At 53.6% G+C, this 18,163-nt stretch overlaps 1 protein-coding gene across 1 annotated transcript; it reads left to right on the plus strand.

The window, feature by feature from the left end:
• Positions 1-13,267: 13,267 nt before the first annotated feature.
• On the plus strand, positions 13,268-16,355 carry ARL4C (ADP ribosylation factor like GTPase 4C). The gene is given in 3 exon segments (XM_040070367.2): positions 13,268-14,106; positions 14,286-14,326; positions 14,329-16,355. Coding segments are annotated over 3 exon segments (651 nt in total). The 5' UTR covers positions 13,268-13,531; the 3' UTR covers positions 14,364-16,355.
• Positions 16,356-18,163: the final 1,808 nt, after the last annotated feature.

Raw genomic sequence — 18,163 nt, forward strand, 5'->3', positions numbered from 1 at the left:
ACATTAAGAGGCTGCACGGTCAAGTGCTCTGATATTAAATTGTGCTGAGGCAGAGATCGCCTCCAACAGCAGAATTCTGGGAGTTTCACGTGGATCCTCAGCATTTCACAGGAGCAGACACAGGAAGGTGATGGCAGCACTCCCAGCACACCCATCCCTCCCCAGGCTCCTTCCCAAGAGGGCTTTGTCCTTGCCCTGCCCAGCTCCTGGTTTCTGCAGGACCCTGGAGGTCGCTGCACCTTTCGAGCACAAGCCCTCCACACATCCCATGGAAAATGTGGAAAAAGCACGTACCCAGAGCTGGAAAACTGCTGAAGCCTGGAAGATTTGAAATGAATGTGGAGGGCAGCAAATGGAGATGATGTGGCTGATTCTCATGGGAGGAAGGTGACGGCTGAAATCAGGCTGTACTGGCTTCCCTAGGAAAAGTTGGGATGCAGGCACAGCTTCCCTTACTCTCCAAGTGTGCTATCCCAAAGGAATGCAGCTCACTTGATCAGGCTGTGCTTTTCTTTTCCAAAGCCACCCACAGCTCCCCTGGGGGGAGGTGATGGTAGAGGCTTGTCCCAGATTATCTCCTCCCATCCCACAGTTTACTCAAACCTCCGACAAACCCAGCTCTCCATCTCCAAAGGGTTAAAATCCACTGACCTCAGGGCCCCTTCCAGGGCCTGAAGGGGCTCCAGGAGAGCTGGAGAGGGACTTGGGACAAGGGATGAAGGGACAGGACACAGGGAATGGCTTCCCACTGCCAGAGGGCAGGGATGTATGGGATATTGGGAGGGAATTCCTCCCTGGGAGAGGGTGGAGGCCCTCGAACAGGGTGCCCAGAGCAGCTGTGGCTGCCCCTGGATCCCTGGCAGTGTCCAAGGCCAGGTTGGATGAGGCTTGGAGCAGCCTGGGATAGTGGAAGGTGTCCCTGCCCATGTGGAACAAAATGGTTTTGAAGGTCCCGTCCAACATAAACTATTCTGGGATTCTCTGAGTCTATTTCAATGCAAAGGCACCAGAGATCCAAGCTTTTGGAAACCTCTGCAGATTCCCAAATCCCAGCCCGGACAGCTGACAAGGTAATTTTTGTTTTAATGCTTTGGAAACGAGGGAATGCAGCCCAGAACTTGGCTGGGTGACAGTCATTGGTGCTTGCGAGCAGGTCACGGCAAAAGTGTTTTTAAAGAGAAATGCGATTCTTTGGGTATTTCCCCGTGAGTGTTCCTGCCATTCCCTGTTATTTCCGGGTTGCAGCAGCTGAGTCACTGCTGGCTCTGGAGGGCTGAGAAAGTTCAGGGGGAAAACTAGCAGGTCCTTGTGTCCCTGATGACCTCTGCAGAAGGTCAGAGCTGGAGTTTTGCGCATGGGGTGAGCTGATGGAATTTGTCAAAGACCTGAAAATGGTGTGAGATCGATGGGAATTAACGGAAGAAGGGCTCAGAGCAGGGGTGGGAAGTGAAGGCGGAGTCGAGAAAAGGGTGGAGAGTTTCCCTCTTGTTAAAAAAGGTGTAAAAAATGAGGATTCTTGTGTTTTACACAAAAACTTGAAGCGTCTGTCCTTAATTTTGCTTTGTCTTTAAAAATAGTCAGTGGGTGAAATCTGTGGGGAGAAGCTCTAAGCCCTAGAGTCAAACCCTGAGAAAATGTGGAGTTGCTCAGGTGGAGCAGCTTTGGGGTTGAGCAGCATTGCCTGACTCTTACCTGAACAGAAGCCAAATGTCAATTTAAAGAAAAATAAAAATTAAAAAATAAAATAAAATAAATAAACCCAACAAGCCCCAAAGTAACGATTATCCAAGCACCAGCCTGGGAAGAGGTGAGGCTGATGGGGGCATCTCCGGAAGAAGGAGCTGCCCCAAATCCTGAGGCTGCTGCAGCTCCATGCCCCAGACCCAGCCAACCCTCTCCCGTGTTATCCCATAAATCCTGCGCAATCCCAGCGTGCCCATGATGTGTCCTCTACCAGCAGGCAGAGGGTCCCCAGGGTCACCGACTCATTTGGTGGGTGTCACATCAAACGCTGGGACAGCTCTGGGAGGGTCCCGGGTGGGACTTTGGTCACAGAACCCAGGGTGGATCCGTGTCTCCTTCAGAAGGAAGGCAGGGAAAGGGGCAGGGAGTGCAGGACGTCTCCGTATTATTTTTCTTCCCAGCCCAGGCTCCGTGCCAACAGTGCTGCTGGTATAAATAATGGAGCGTGATGACAGGGACATTTTTAAAGGAGAACAAATCGCCAGACTCCTTTTCCCGGCTTTTTTTGCTCTAGTCTAAAGTGATGCTAATGAGGGAGGTCGAGCCGTTTCCATCTCTCCCTGCTGCACAAGCTGGGACATTTATCTCTTTTGACAAAATAAAATAATAATATTAATAAAAAAAAATCCAAACTCCTGGAGTAGATTTTTTTTTTTTCCCCCAGCTTGCATGGCTGGTGTGTCCCTTTCCAGGGAAGAGAACTCCTCCAGGAGCTGGATGATGTCCTGGGGGATGCACCAGTCTTTCCCCACTGCCCTTGCTGCCTGCAGGGATCAGCTGGAATGTTGGATCCTGTGAGGTGCTGCCTCCAAGGTCACCTTGGGGTGTGCTGGGGACACCCCAGCTGCAGCAGCACTGGTGACAGGGCCAGCTGTCCACAGGGAGCGCTCGGAGCTCAGCAGGACATGGCGGGGATGCCGGCAGTGTCTTCATGCAGGGACAACTTCTTGTCAGAGAGGATGGCTTGGAGTGACAGCACCTTTCCAACCCTGAACTCATATCCCGAACATCCCATTTTCCCGTGACCCACATGGGAAGCACTCCCATTTCCAGAGCAGCAGATGCCAGCCCACACACACACACCGGACTGTGCTGAGTATTTGGGTAAAACTCGGTGTATCTTCACATCCCTGAAGTTTGAGAGACAACCCAGATTCCTGGGAGAGCACTGCCTTTCCTTCCTGCTGTGGTAGCTGGAAGTGGCTCGGGAGTTCCCAGCTTCACAGGAGCAAGCCTGGGCTCCCAGCTCTTCCTCTCCAGGCAATCTGGATGTGTCCAAAGGGCTGGGATTTTGGGTCTTTTCCTCAGGGGAAGAGGCTCCCTCCTCCAGGCAGACTGAGTGTTCTCAGGGAAGATTCCAATGGAGCTGGCAGGGGCAAAGCATGGCTCAGGCAGGAGGAGTTGACTCCTCCAGGGTGCAGTTCCTCATAGAAGAAGTTGGTGAAGGTCAAAATGTGCCCTGAGCTCCAGGGAGGCTGAAAATGGTTGGAGAAGCAATTCTTGGGAGATCATAAATCCCAGAACGGTTTGGGTCAGAAGGGACCTGAAAAAACATCTGGTTCCACCCCCCTGCCATGGGCAGGGACACCTTCCACTGTCCCAGGTTGCTAGAAATCCCATCCAACCTGGCCTTGGACATTTTCAGGGATCCAGGGGCAGCTCCAGCTTTTCTGGGCACCCTGTTCCAGGGCCTCAGGGGTTTCTCTGTCTCCCAGGTGGAGCAGTGCAAGACAGGTGTAAAATGGCTTTTGTCACCCGTGGAAAGCTTCATTAGGAAAGAGCAGCCACTTCCAATTATCCGTACTGAGCCCTGTTAAATTTGTCAGGTGAAGTGAGAGCCTGGAAAAAGAGGATTGGCTCCTGTCAGGCACCTCAGCATCCCTCCTGATCACCAAAACCTCTCCTCCATGATCAATAAACCTCCTGCATGTGGGAATGGCTCTGGGCAAGCTCATGGAATCCCAGATTGGGTTGGATTGGGAAGGACCTTAAAGCTCATCCCATTCCACTCCCTGCCATGAGCAGAGACACCTTCCACTGCACCAGGTTGTTCCTGGGGTCCATACCTGGTTAGAGTCATGGTTCATGCTGGAATTTTTGCTTTATTTGACAAGAGTGGTGATTTTATTCCAGTCTAACAAAAAAAATCCCAGTGGACTCGTTGATGTCTTCCTTCAGTGCAAATTCCTGACCAAACCATCCTGAAAATGCCATTCTCCACTCTCCCGCAGGGCCAGCAACACTGGCAACCTTAAAAACACAGACCCTGGCTCAGTTCCTTAAAAATCATGGAGGATTATTCCCTATTCATGGTTCTTACCTCTCAAATCTGCAACTAGCTCTACAAGCCTATTTTTTTTTTTTTTTTTTTTTACAAGGAAAGCCAAAATTAACAATTAATTGCCTCCCCCAGGGCTTCAAGAGAATAATTTAAAATAGCTCAGGAACTGCAGACAGAAAGAGTGGTGACACTGTCTGTCTCTCAGAAGACCTGGCTTCTTGCTTCATTCCCGCAGATTGCTGGCTGATAACAAACCTCTAAGAAATGTTCACCTTTTCAAAGACAGAGACAAAAAAAAAAAAAAAAAAGCCTGAGACTAGTCTAAAAATCCCTGGAGCCTTCCCATTTGGTGCATGGGCTCCGTGTGCTTGACACTAATTAATTAATTTCCTCAATTTAAATTGCTTCTTCTGCATCCCCAGTCTACAGGAAAACTTACACCAGACCTGAATGCATAAGAGGGGAAACAGAGTTCATTTAAGGTATCATTTAATGGCAGGTGGCTTTTTTGGGTTTGGTTTTGTTTGGGTTTTTTTGTGTTTTTTTGGTTGGTTGGTTGGGTTTTTTGTGGGTTTTTTTGGGGGGGGTGGGGGTGGGGGTGTGTGTGGGGGGGGGGGTTGTCTTTGGGGTTTTTTTCTGTGTTTTGTCTCCCAGACTGGGTTTGGTGTCCAGGGATGCAGCAGCCTCGGAAATAGTTCAGCTCTATTTGACCCACTTGGAGTCGGGGATGTGCTGGGAATGGGTCTGAAGCTGTAGGAGGAGGAACCACTCTGGGGTGGTGAGACCCACACTGGAATCGCAGAATTCCCACCGGGCTGAGGAAAAGACCTTAAAATTCATCCAGTTCGTGGAAAGGGACACCTTCCACTGCCCCAAGTGGCTCCAAGCCCTGGCCGACCCGGCCTTGGACGCTTCCAGGCATGGGGCAGCCAAAGCCTCATCATCCCGATATTTACAAAGATTTCTAAGGGGATCCGATCCAGGATTGGCCCCTGGAATGAGCCAGGAAAGTGCGTGGAGGTCGGGACCTTTGATGCTGGCCGTGCCCTGCGTGTCCCGGCGATGCCACCACCCGGGCGGGGACAGCGGGGACACTGCGGGCTCAGCTCCATCCATCCGACAGTCCAACGCTTCCCTCTAGCGACGCAGCAGCCAAAGATCGCGAGTCCCTCCGAGGAGGAGGAATTCCAGCCTTCGGAGGGAATTCTGCGGCTGCACATGGCATTGGATTTTTGGGGTTTTTTTCCCCCTCATCCCTTAAAAACCGGACTCTATAGATGGAAACTCCACCCTTGTGCTCCCGCAGCACCCATGGGGTGGAATGGGATGGGCTTTAAGGTGCTTCCCAACCCAATCCACTCTGCTTCCATTAAATTCTTAGTTTACAACCTGGCTACCCCACTGGCTGATCATCAGGGTGAATGAGCTGCTGCCTTTCTCAGCAGCCAAAATAAAATAAAATAAATAAATAAATATGTATATATTCCCCATGGATCAGCTCACATGGCTCTGTGTGATTTATTCTATTTACTCTGCACACTGGCCTTCTACTGACTTAAAATAGGAATAAAGGCATCCAGAGCCCAAAGTGCTCACGAAATGGGGAGAGCCTGGAAGCACACGGGACCCCAGGCAATGATGTAAACTCGGATTAGGCTCAATTTGTGATGGGAAGAGAAGGGCCCGTGCTTTGCCAGACCTCAGAGCCGCCAGGTGTGAGGGGCATCCTCGGGTTCCCGAAATCCCAAAGCAAGGCTTGTCCCTGCGCCATCACCAGGTGGCCCTAGAAAACAGCTTTTGCCCGTCTTGCCGAGCCTCCCGCGGCTGATTAAACGCGACTGCTCTTAGGGTTGGTTCTTTTTTTTTTTTTTTTGCTTTGGTGTCCTCAAAAGCAGGAGGGAGGCAAATGTCATCTGCATTTGCCAACATCTCTGTGGGCAAATTTCGGCCCTGACCCCTTGGGGCTGGTTTTGACTCCGCTGCCAAGTACAGGGGGAGGTTCCTGTGCCACGGGGAGTTTGTTCGGTATCAAAGTCCCCTGGGTGGTGATTTGTGGACGCAGGAGACGCCCCTTGATGGTGTGACTGTCACGCAGGTGGCTGCCACGGCTGTCTGCCTGGCACGTGGGGACCATCCTAATGGAGAAGTCATTCCGCGGGGACACGGATTGCAAGGAGAGGGACCGATTTTCAAACCTCTCCCTGGCCAGGGAGCACAAGCAGGGCTTGTTCCCCTCCTTGGGAATATCCCATTGGAAAAAAAAAAAAAAAAAAAAAAAACAACCAACCTGCAGCCGTGCCCTTGGAGGAGTTTGCCCCCGGGGTGGGTTATCCAGTCTCAGCTGACCTTGGGTGGTGAAGGATTGCTCAAATCCTTGGGTGCAGGATTGCTCAAAGAAATTCCTGCCCCAGCTCTTAATCCGCTTCTCCAGCCAGCCAGAGAAACTTCCTGACAACACAAAAGGCCAAAAGAGGGCGGGTTTTAGTTCGGATTCCTTCCTCTGCCCAGCAGACCGAGATGTGCAGCCAGGAGCAGGGACACATTCCACTGTCCCAGGCTGCTCCAAGCCCCAATGTCCAACCCTGGACTCTTGCAGGGATCCAGGGGCAGCCACAGCTTCTCTGGGCACCCTGTGCCAGGGCATCCCCACCCTCCCAGGGAAGAATTCCTTCCCAATATCCCATCTGTCCCTGCCCTGTGGCAGTGGGAAGCCATTCCCTGTGTCCTGTCACTCCAGGCCCTTCTCACAAACCCGAAGTCCATCTCCAGCTTCCTTGGAGCCTCTTTAGGCACTGGAATGTGCTCCAAGGTGTCCTCATGATGAAGCCAATATTTGATGCTGTCTCTCTGAGGAAAGCAGGGACCAGGCAACCCTTCCCTCCCACCTGGATGAGCCAGGATACCGGATCCCCTCTGCCTAGAGGGGGATAACCCTTCCCCTCTCCAGCTGGGTAAATACCTGCTCTCAAGAGCCTGGAACTGGGCTGTCCCCTCGCCCTCACTGCCCACAGCACCCGAGGGACAGCAGGGATTCTCCCTGTCCCCAGCCAGCCCTGGACAATCCTCATCCTTCCAGCTTTGAGGCTTTGTTTTCCTCGAGCTGTGGCTGCAGAGGGAGTTTGGGGACGTCTCGAGTTGGTCAGGTGTGGATTAGGAGCTGAGATCTGACCTTCTCCTTGATCCCGGTGCACTTTTTCCCTAAATCAGGCTCGAGCTGAGCAAAGTAGCTGCAAACAACCCTGCACCTGGTAAAGAGCACGGAGCTGGATTTCTCCCCTCTGGCCATGGAGCAGCTCCTTTAAGGCAGGAAAAAATCCCAACCCACCAGCCAAGGAATAATAAGAATAATAAAAAAAAAGGACAGGCAGCAAATAAAGTGCTCTGACATTTTGGGGGGCTAAGCAGAAATATGTGGTGCAAATCACCCGAGGAGGCAATTTGAGATGCTGGCGGGCCCCGGGTGATTCATGAGCCCTAAATCTCCCCAGCCCTGTGCTTTCCTTCTCTCCGCAGTGCTTGCAGCTCGAAAGGCTCCGAGATTTACTGCCCTGGGAATGGGTGCTGGGAAATTGAGAGGTTTTCTAAGAGTCCTCTGCTTACCAGTGGCAGCAGGGCTAATCCCCTTTTTTTTTTTTTTTTTTTTTTTTTTTTGGCTTGGGATGGAGTGCCACAGGAAAATTATAGGGTGAAGTCTTCCCCAGGCAAGACTGCTTCGGTCAGGAAATTTGCCACGGTAGGAAAGGGCAATTATTATCCAGAATCATTCAGGACTGGAATGAGGGAGGCCAGGTTGGACAGGGCTTGGAGCAACCCAGGACAGTGAAAGGTGTCCCTGCCCATGGCAGGGGGTGGAACGAGAGGATTTTAAGAATGATTTGGGTTGGAAGAGACCTGAAAAAAGCATCTTGTTCCACATGGCAGGGACACCTTCCACTGTCCCAGGCTGCTCCAAGCCCCAATGTCCAGCCTGGCCTTGGACACTTCCAGGGATCCAGGGGCAGCCCCAGCTTCTCTGGATACCCTGTGCCACCCTCACAGGGAACAATTTCAACCTGTCCTGCTTGAAACTCAATGATCTTACAAATCTTTTCCAGCCTAAATGACTCTGTGTTTCCTTGGCACCCTTCTGAGGGCAGCAGGGATTTTGGGAGCGTAGGGTCCCAGATGCAGCAGATAAACCCCAAAAGCTGCCAACGCTTCAAGCCCTAAAAAGCTCACAGGAGGAAATCCTGAATTTCATCACTCCCCACGCTTCAGGATTTTATTCCAAGCACCCAAGCAGCTGGTTAGGACATCCAAACCTGAGCAGAGAAATTTAGGGGAGAAACAGAAATGCTGTTTGGCCACCGTGTGTCCCCTCTCGGTGCCCACAGCAGCAGCAGCAGCAGTGCCAAATTGCCATCCGACATCTCAGCAAATCACGGGAACAAAGGCAGGGAGCTCGCTGCTTTTGTCCCGGCCTGCTCCAGTCACGCACATGGTTTGTCCTCCTGCCCAATTTCATGGCTTGGCAGGGGAAAAAGGGACGGGCAGAATTGGGGCTGCACTGAAAGGAAAGCACAGGAGGAGAGATTTCTGACGAAAATCACAGCCATGGGTTAACTGCGAGGCTGTGCTTGGGCTGTGTGAGTTTGCAGAGGACATTTCCAGGCAGCTTTCACACCTCTTTATCCAGCAAAAATCAGTGAGCCACGCATTCAGCCCCAGGATGCCGAGAACGATAAAAGCTTGCAAAGCTTCATCATGGGTGTGGATTTGGATTTACGAAGAATAAAATAAAATAAAATAAAATAAAATAAAATAAAATAAAATAAAATAAAATAAAATAAAATATAAAAATAAAATAAAATAAAATAAAATGTTTTCTAATATGTGGGGATTTTATGAGAGATGGGACTTGATTTTCCACACAAATACATGCCTGTCTTGGTCCTGTATTCCTCCAGCTGCCTCCACTCCTGGCTGCTGGACTACACGGATTTTGGGCTGCCTCGGAAAGGCTTTTTTGACACCAATTCATTTGGAGGAAGAGTTTGTTCCTCCTGGGTGTGTGGCAGTTTTGGTGTTTCCTGGGGCCAAGGCTGTAGGAGTCAGATTCAGGCAGGTCCTTGGAGGACTTTGCTTGGCCTGAGGAGGCATCTGAGGTCACGGAAAGGAGCTGAGCTGCTGCTGTGCTGCAGATGAACAGATTATTCCTCACTCCTGCCTTAGGAGCTCTGTGGATTTAGTAATTTCTCCACTATGATGGTGCTTTTCTCGCCCCTACAGCCCTTCCTCCGCCTGTCCTTCTATCCTCCATCCACCCGGGAGCACCTGGAGACACCTCGGTGTTTATTCCAGGTGTTTATTCCAGGTGTTTATTCCAGGAGCTCTGGGAAGGAGCGGGTGGGGATGGAGGGACGCTCCCAGAGCAGGCTTGAAGGCTGGAGGGTGAAGGCAGAGCCCAGGAGAACACCGAGGCTGTCTCCAGCCACCACCGGAGAAAGCTGTGCAAGGGTGTGAACGGAGCGCTCAGAGGGATAACCTGGTTAAAGATGTAGTGTCCCTCTGTCTGTCTTCCCCATTAACCCTTTCCGGGGGGTGCCCATCTGTGTCACCGGAATCCAACGTTGTCTTTCCCTGGAGGAAGGAGTCCCTTTAAATCCGCGATGCTCTTTTCCCTCAGAGTTAACATCCCAAAGGCTCCCATGGGCTCGCAGGCTCCTTAAGTGATCCTGCAGCACGTGACCTCGTTATCCGGCGAGTGGGAAATCCATGGAAAGGAAAAGAGTGGATGAAGGAAGAAAGAGAGAATGCTGACCGCGACAAAAGCCTCCCTGAGGTCTTTCCCCCTCCATCAGGGCTCAAAAACCGGGATGAGCGTTCCGTACACGGTATTTCCCATGGCTGCCATTCCCAGCTCACGCTGCCCCGGGAAAGCAGCTCCTTGGACAGAGCTCGTCCCTGAAACGCCGGGAGAAGAGGAGAGGAGCCCCCCAAAGCAGCTGGAGACCCCAATCCCGTGCCTTGTCCCACCACCGGCTCTTCCAGAAGTGGCGCCGCCGCTGTGGCAGCTCAGCGCTGTTCCCGCATCCCGGGCATTAGTCACGGGCATGGCATTAATTATCCCCGCGATTCCCAGGAACGGGGCAGCCCTAATTACAGCCCCGGCCCGCTGGCTTTGTTTGGGCTGGTGTCTGTGCCTCGAACGCAGAGACAAAAGGCGGCAGATCGGGACAAGTGATGCTGCAAAGAAGGAAGGAGCAGGGGAGGGAGAGAGGATCCGGCGTGCTCCAAGAGTTGGGATGCTCCCCGCAAACAGATTTTTCGCCTTCTCCGGGTCACGAGATTTGGCAGAAAGCTCCGGCAGAAGCTGCTGCTCCGAGGTTTCGCTTTGCCCGGGTGATGAAGGGCTAATTGGATGCAGATTAAGAGTCACTATTAGGGATAATCCCTGCGCGGCCGTGGAAGCGCGGGGAGCGTCCCTCCCTTGGCTCCGGGACACCGAGACCCTTTGTATCGCACCCCACCCCCGGGGAGAGAGAAAAAAAAAAAAAAAAAAAAAAAGAAAAAAGAAAAAAAAGGTAGTTAGAAGAGCAGGATGAGCTGGGGGAAGGGAGATGGGATGGGGAAAAGCTGCGAAGAAATAATTGCCATGTCTGAAAACAGTTACTATGGCAGCGACAGTCTTCGCGCCGCCTGAGCGAAATGTTGGGGACCAGCAGCGGTCCCTTTGTCACATCCTCAGACGCACATTTAGATGCTAATGCTGCCTTTAACCTTGGCTGCTTAACCTTGATAGGAGGGGAAGGGCGGCGAAGGGGGAGAAAAAGCAGCGAGAGGAAGGGGGTTTATGGAAAAGATGGGTTTCCTCTCCCTAAATTTGCCACCGAATGGACTTGGCAGACTCCTCTCAGCTGCGATTAACGCTGTTATTTCCGCGCTTAATATTCCGCGGAGGTTTTACCAGCTTATTTATGGATAGCTGGCATTAGCCGCAGCATAATTCAGCGCTGCGACGCTCCCGTTTATCTCCATCCCCTCGGGATTGTCTCATCTGAGGCCGGTTTGGAGAACATCCGCAGGTTTGATCAGCCTGGCTATCTAATCTCGCCTTTATTTAGAACAGGAGTTAAAAAAAAAAAAAAAAAAAAAAAAAAAAAAAAAAAAAGGAGGGATGAGCTGGAGAGAAAGACTCCCCTTTAGACTTTGGGTGGCGGGGAAAGGAATTGTGGTGGCCTGTGTGGCTTTTCTTGAGGCTCCAAGCTGTCTCCAGCAGCGGGATGAAGGAAGAGGGAGGGAAGGAGACTGAGGAAGGAATTCCCTGGGGAGCGCTACCTGGCACAGCACCGAGAGCTGAAACAGCATCTCCCGCACTCCCGGCCCCGAGCATGGGCTCACAGCCCGAAGGTAAGTTCCTAAATCCCAGCCCTACTGCACACAGATTAGCCACTACTTCTGGGAGCAGCCCGGGATGCCCTCGCTTTGGGATTATCCTTAAAAGCAGCCTTTAAGGAAGCTTTTGCTGGAGCGATTCAGGCAGAAGAGATGAGAGCAGTGCCAGTGCCGGATCTGCCACTCACAGATATGACCCTATGCGTCTGTTTCTGGCATTTTTTTATTCCTCTTTAGTGCTCCGGGTCCTGCAGTCAGGTGATCGCTTACAGCCTCTCTCCCCGTGCTCTCGGAACATCATTTCTTTGGCGTGGTGGCAGAGTAAAGCCTGACACCAGCTCAAAGATCAGTCTAGGACAGCCCTGCTGCACAAAGTATTTCCATTTTCTAGCCCATCCAGCGCCTGTGCCTCGCCTTTGCATTGGTAGTGCCGCCTCACTCGTGCCAAGGAGCGTTTCTCCCACTTGCATGATGCCGGGCACAGAGTTCCCTGCTCTTTTCCCGCTGTCTCCACACGGTGATGTCCACAAAACTGTGCCCAGTGTCACCTCTGAGGGCTGCAAAAGCAAGCTGCCTGTATTTTTAATGAAGGCATGTTAATAAGGTAGCCTTATCTCCATGCAAAGCCTGCACACTCATCCTCGGGATGAAATATGAATGTGAGGAATGATCCCACTCCTGCCCGACAAATCCTCACCACACGCTGAGGGGTGGAAGCATCTTAAATTAAAAGCAGTATCTGTCTTCTGCAGTGCACTTCTTTCTCTGGGGCTTTCTGGCTAAGCTGTCACACAGAGTCGATATTTATTTTACAGACGCTGTAAAAGAGGCAATGGGTAATATTGTAGCAACCAGCCTGCTTCTGCTTTTTGGCTCGGAAGCGAGAGCAGAAATAAAAGCAACAGCTCTGGCTCAGGTTTTGCCCAGAAGAGTTGTGGCTGCCTGGAAGTGTTCAAGGTCAGGTTGGATGTGGCTTGGAGCAGCCTGGAGTCATGGAAGGTGTCCCTGCCCATAGTAGGGGGGTGGAACTGGATCTTTAGTTGGAAGCAGTTCTTTAAGGTCCCTTCTGTGAATAACTGGGACAGAAGTTCCATGGCCACGGAGAGCTCAGGAGCTTTAACAGGGGCTGAGGACACTCACAACCTTTACAAAATATGAGACCCAAAAGGCATTAACAGCGGTGATCAGCGTTAGAGCCAGCCCTGCCCTGGATCCAGCACAGGTGAGGTTTTCCCCTCGTGGCATCTCTCTGCTTTGGGACACTGTGACAGCTGCAGAGGACACAGATGCTCCACATTGCTCTGCTGCCTTGCAGCTCGAATCATCACTGGTGCCGGGTGTCCCTGGAGAGCTGTGCCTGAACAGCTTCTGGTGCACTGGAAAGTCCTCCTGGTGTCTCACGTGCAGTGAATAATCCCAGAATCCCAGAATGGTTTGGGCTGGAAGGTACCTGAAAACACACCTGGTGCCACGGAGAGGGACACCTTCCACTATTCCCAGTTGCTCCAAGCCCAGTCCAACCTGGCCTTGGACACTTCCAGGGATGGAGCAGCCACACCTCGGCTTCGTTGCTATTTTTAAGGGGGGTTGGTTTGTTTGTTTCTGCTTGCTGCGATGACAAACACAAGGATAACCAAGGCTTCCAGCACGGAAGGGGGGTGGCGCTCCCGGAGGTCCCCGAGGAGCAGAAGCGCGGGCAGGGCCAGGTGAAGCGCAGGTAGGGGCGGTGCAGGCAGGGGCGATCCGGGCAGGACGCGGGGCGGAGCGAGAAGAAGGCGGCGGCGCAGCCCCTCCTTCTCCTCCTCTCCTCCTCTTTCTCTTCCTCCTCCTCCTCCTCCTCCTCCTGCCGGGCGGGGCGGGGCTCGGCAGTCCCGGCGCGCCGCCGCCGCGTGGAGCCGGGCTGCGTGCTCCCGGTCCCCGCTCCCATCTCCCTGCTGCTCCCCGCTCCCATCTCCCTGCTGCTCCCCGCTCCCATCTCCCTGCTGCTCCCGGCTCCCTGCTGCTCCCATCTCCCTGCTGCTCCCTGCTGCTCCCTGCTCCCGGCTCCCTCCGCCGCCCCGAGCCGTGCCCCCGCCGCGGGCCGGCGGCGCGGGGATGGGCGCGGGGCTGTGAGCGCGGCCGTGAGCCGTGGCCATGGGGAACATCTCCTCCAACATCTCCGCCTTCCAGTCCTTGCACATCGTCATGCTGGGCCTGGATTCGGCGGGCAAGACCACGGTGCTCTACCGCCTCAAGTTCAACGAGTTCGTCAACACCGTGCCCACCATCGGCTTCAACACGGAGAAGATCCGGCTCAGCAACGGGACGGCCAAGGGCATCAGCTGCCACTTCTGGGACGTGGGCGGCCAGGAGAAGCTGCGCCCGCTCTGGAAGTCTTACAGCCGCTGCACCGATGGCATCATCTACGTGGTGGACTCAGTGGACGTGGACCGGCTGGAGGAAGCCAAAACGGAGCTGCACAAGGTGACCAAGTTCGCGGAGAACCAGGGCACGCCGCTGCTGGTCATCGCCAACAAGCAGGACCTGCCCAAATCGCTGCCGGTGGCCGAGATCGAGAAGCAGCTGGCCCTTCACGAGCTGACCCCTTCCACCACCTACCACATCCAGCCCGCCTGCGCCATCATCGGCGAGGGGCTGACGGAGGGCATGGACAAGCTCTACGAGATGATCCTCAAGCGCAGGAAGTCCCTCAAGCAGAAGAAGAAGCGGTAGAAGCCCAGCCGAGGCGGGGAGGGATGGAGGAGCAGACAAAGGAACCGAGGGGGAGACAGAACCAAAGCGATTCTTTTGGGTTTAATCGTTCTTTTTTCTTTCTTTTTTTTTTTTTCTTTTTTTCTTTTTTTAAATTTTTTTTCCTCCTCTTCATTGTTTTCCTTCTTCCCCAAAGGACAGACAATAGTGGTGATAACAAAGCGGCTCCCGCCAGAGCCCGGAGCTCCCCTCTCCAACCGCCCCGTGCTCCTGAGGGTCTGATCCGGACTCGTTTGGGCTGGAAACATGGAGAAACGGGATGAACCCCCCCTCTCCATCCTCCGGGACCGCCGAGCCTTTGTGTGTGCCGGGGAACCAACAGGGCAGGACCCTGTTGAAGTGCGTTCGAACGGAGCCCAGCGTGCTCATGGATCTTCAGCGTGGGCGTTTTGGGGCATTTGGGGGTGTCGATGCCAGCCCCCCCCACATGCCTTTTGGGGTGGGGGGTGCGGATGCACCGTGGCTCGGCAAGGTCAGCGGGGAGGGGGCTTGCAGCCCTGATCCCTGCATCCCCGCATCCCTAGATCCCTCCCCCGCGGGTGGCGGTGGGAAGGGGTGTTGAAAGCTTGGAGGGTGGGTCGGGCCAGCAGAAAATGTCTTGGAGGGGTGGGTGTGATGGGCAAGGGGACATCCACCCGCCCTGGCTGGTGTTTTAGGGTGCAGAGCGAGGACGGGCAGCCTTTGGGGAGGGGGGGGGGAGGATGCGACACTGGGGTGCTGAGCAGCTGCTGAATGGTGCAGAGCTTTAAGCTCTTGGTTCCAAAAAAAGGGTGGAGAAAGGAAAAAAATACCCAAGGGTTTGGGGTGAACGCTGCTGGAAGCATTGGGGGGGGTTGTGCAGGACCCCCATTTCTCAAAGGCTTGGTGGTGTCACCTTCTGCAGCAAAGTCCCCCGCAGGTGTGCAGTGTCCCCGTGCACAGGGTGCTCCCAGGGCGTGATCCGAACTAGGGGTCACTTAGTAAAATCCCCCCAAAAAAGCAGAGTTTGGGGTTCTGGCCGCTGTGCTGCTCTGCAGTGGGGCAGGAGGCCAAGTCGGGGGGGAGGGTCATGGCAGGGCAGGATGGATGGATGGACAGAGATGGCCAGAGCCTGCAAAAAAATCTCTGCTGGAAAGGGAAGATGGCAGGGAGTGGACAGGCATGGGGGGCTTGTGGTTCGTTTTTAATAAAGATTCAAACCTGATTAAAAGCCCCTCGCTTCCCCCAGTAGCCACATGGGCAAGCTCTGTCTGCAGAGCAGCCTGAGCGCCCGGGCAGGGTCGGGCCTGGCCGCCTCCTCCTGCCGGTGGACATTTGGGTACCTGCGTGGGGCTGGGGACCAAAATCCACATGCTGTCCGCGCTTCGGCCTGGGATCCGGCTCTCCAGGGTCCTGGCTTCCCACAGAGCTGAAGCAGACAGCCCTCAGGGGCCAAATATCCTGAATTTGGAGGCAGGCGGGATTTTCTGGTGATTTTACACCAGCTTTCCCGTTCGCAAACCCTTTCCCGGAGCTGCCAGAGGGAAAGCACCAAGCAGACAAAAGCGAAACGCCCTTCGGGTTTCAGGGAGTTGATCCTCCCCTTGCAGCGACGAGCACCTTCCAAACAGCATTTTGGGGGGGGCGGGGGGGTTTGTTAGGGAACAAATGCTGCAGCCGAGTTGTGTTTCTTCTCCTCTTGCGGGGTTTGAGTTCCCGGCGCGAGTCCCGATTTGTGTGGGCTGGTCCCATCCGTTCAGGTGGCTCCCTTCCCGCTCCCTCGGGTTTCCCTGCTTTGTCTTCGCCTCCAACACTTTGGTACTTGCTGTCAAGAGAGAGAAAGAGAGAGAGAGAGAGAGAGAGAGAGAGAAAAGAATTATTTATTTTTGATGCCACAGAAGCCACATGTATTAACCCTTTTTCGGGAGAGCAACCTGTTTGAAATGTAAGAGCTGTGTTGACCCCAGCAGCTCGAGAGGGATCAGGTTTTAGGAATGACACGTGCAGGCTGTTAGAGGTGGGTTTTTTTCACCTCCTGGCTGGTCTCGGTTTAGCAAATGCTGGCGATGGAAAGGCTGTTTTTACAGAGCTGGGTCCTGCCTGGGAGCTCGTTCCACCCGGCTGCGCATCCCCTTGGAGAGATGGCAGAGCGCTGGAAGGTTCGGCTGAGCCGGGCGGGACGCTGTGCTCGTGCCCTCGCCGGCCACTCTGCTTTCTGCAATAATTAAAAAGACTTTTCCGACGAGTAGCTCCTGGCTTCCGTGGTGTTTCCGTAATCACCCGGTTCCATTCCGCCACCGCCCGCGTTCCCTCCCCCCCACACCGGGTGGAGATGCGCGTCGCCCTCGGGGTGGGGGCTGCAAGAAGAGGGGCCTCAGCAGAGCAGCTCCCAAGGGGAACTGTCTGGGCTCTTTGCAAAGTTGTGCATCTTCTCGGATTATGAATGACCTGTGATTTTTTGACAGGTCTCATTCCCCCAGGTCCATTTGGGATGTGTTCCCATCCACGATATCCCGCCGCTCGTGTCCTGCCCTCCCCATTGTCTCTGTCAGTCTCTGTTCCTCCTGTCTTTCCTTTTTTCTGTTGGTGTTTTTTCTTTTTTTTTTTTTTTAAGATGCAGACATAATGCTGTGAACTGAAATAAATTATTTATACAATGAAAGGGCCTGATTAAAAAAAAAAAAAAAAACAAACAAAAAAAAAACCCAAGAACCAAAACCCAGCGTTCTGCTCATTTCTCAGTATCAGTGCTGCATTTTGCGTGGTTTGAAGGAGGTTCCTGCTGCCTCCCCAAGGAGAGGAGACAAGGGGACAGAGAAGTGACCTGCTGAGGATCCAGTGTCACGGGTCCGTCACGTGGCAGCCCGCTAGGACATGGGGGACATCCGTAATTTGCTGGTTAATGAAATCTGAGCTCTTTTGCCGCTCACTTAATGTCTCTGCATCTCTGCTGCTGTCTGTGAGAAAGGAGGATAGTTTTTGGTGTGGGGGTGTGGATTTTGTTCCACCACCTTCTCTGATTTTAAATCCATTTTACGGGAGTGATCACACAGAGAGAAAGTTCCCGTTTTTGCTCAGCGTGGCTTTTTTTAAACGGGTGGCCTCGGGCGAGCGGTGTCGGTGGCAGAGAGCCAGGCCTGCAGGGGTTAAAACACCACTTGGGAACAGGATGCTGCAGACCGAGCTCGGAGCTCGAGGCTGCCTCTGCTCCTGGGTGGCTGCTGACACAGGAAACCCAGGGTGACATTTCAGAGGGGAGCAGTGGAGCTGGGTGGCAAATGACTTTTTTTTTTTTTTTTTTTTTTTTTTTTTTTTTTTTTTTTTTTTAAACGATGACGAGGCAGCCAGAGGGGAAATGATGAGCTGGCTTGTGAAAGTGAGATTTGCAAGGGCTTGGGGTGTTCTCACCCTGCCCGAGGTTCGTGGGGTGTGCAGTGCCTGGGTGAGGGGCTGTGGTGTCTGCCTGCAGGATCAGGGATGGGGGCTCTGATGGGGGGACAGGACCCAGGGCATGGCTGGAGCTGTATCAGGGCAGGGTCAGCCTGGAGATCAGGGAAAGGTTCTTCCCCCAGAGGGTGCTGGGCACTGCCCAGGCTCCCCAGGGAACGGGCATGGCCCTGAAGCTGCCAGAGCTCCAGGAGCCTTTGGACAGCGCTGCCAGGGATGCTCAGGGTGGGATTGTTGGGGTGCCTGTGCAGGGCCAGGGGTTGGACTGGATCCTTGTGGGTCCCTTCCAGCTCAGGAGATTCCATGATTCTTTGAACCTTAAAGGCTTACCCAGCGCTGCAGCTGCTGAGCTGCTCTCAAGGCTCAGAAATCCCTTGGAGCTGAGCAGGACCATGGCGTTCCAGGACTGAGTTCTGGATTGCTCAGCTGCCCCCATACCCTGCAGAGAGCCTCTGGAAGGTGCAGCTCCCCACCGGCTCCTTCCTCACACAGAGCATTGCCCGTGGGCTCCTGTCCCTCTGCCACATGGTCTGGTGCTCCTGAAGATGCTCCTGACCATCCTCTGGCCCCGTTTTCCGTGGGACACTGTGTGCTCCTCCTGGTTTCATG

This window comes from Hirundo rustica, chromosome 7 (genome assembly GCF_015227805.2).
Source record: "Hirundo rustica isolate bHirRus1 chromosome 7, bHirRus1.pri.v3, whole genome shotgun sequence".
Lineage (NCBI taxonomy): Eukaryota > Metazoa > Chordata > Aves > Passeriformes > Hirundinidae > Hirundo > Hirundo rustica.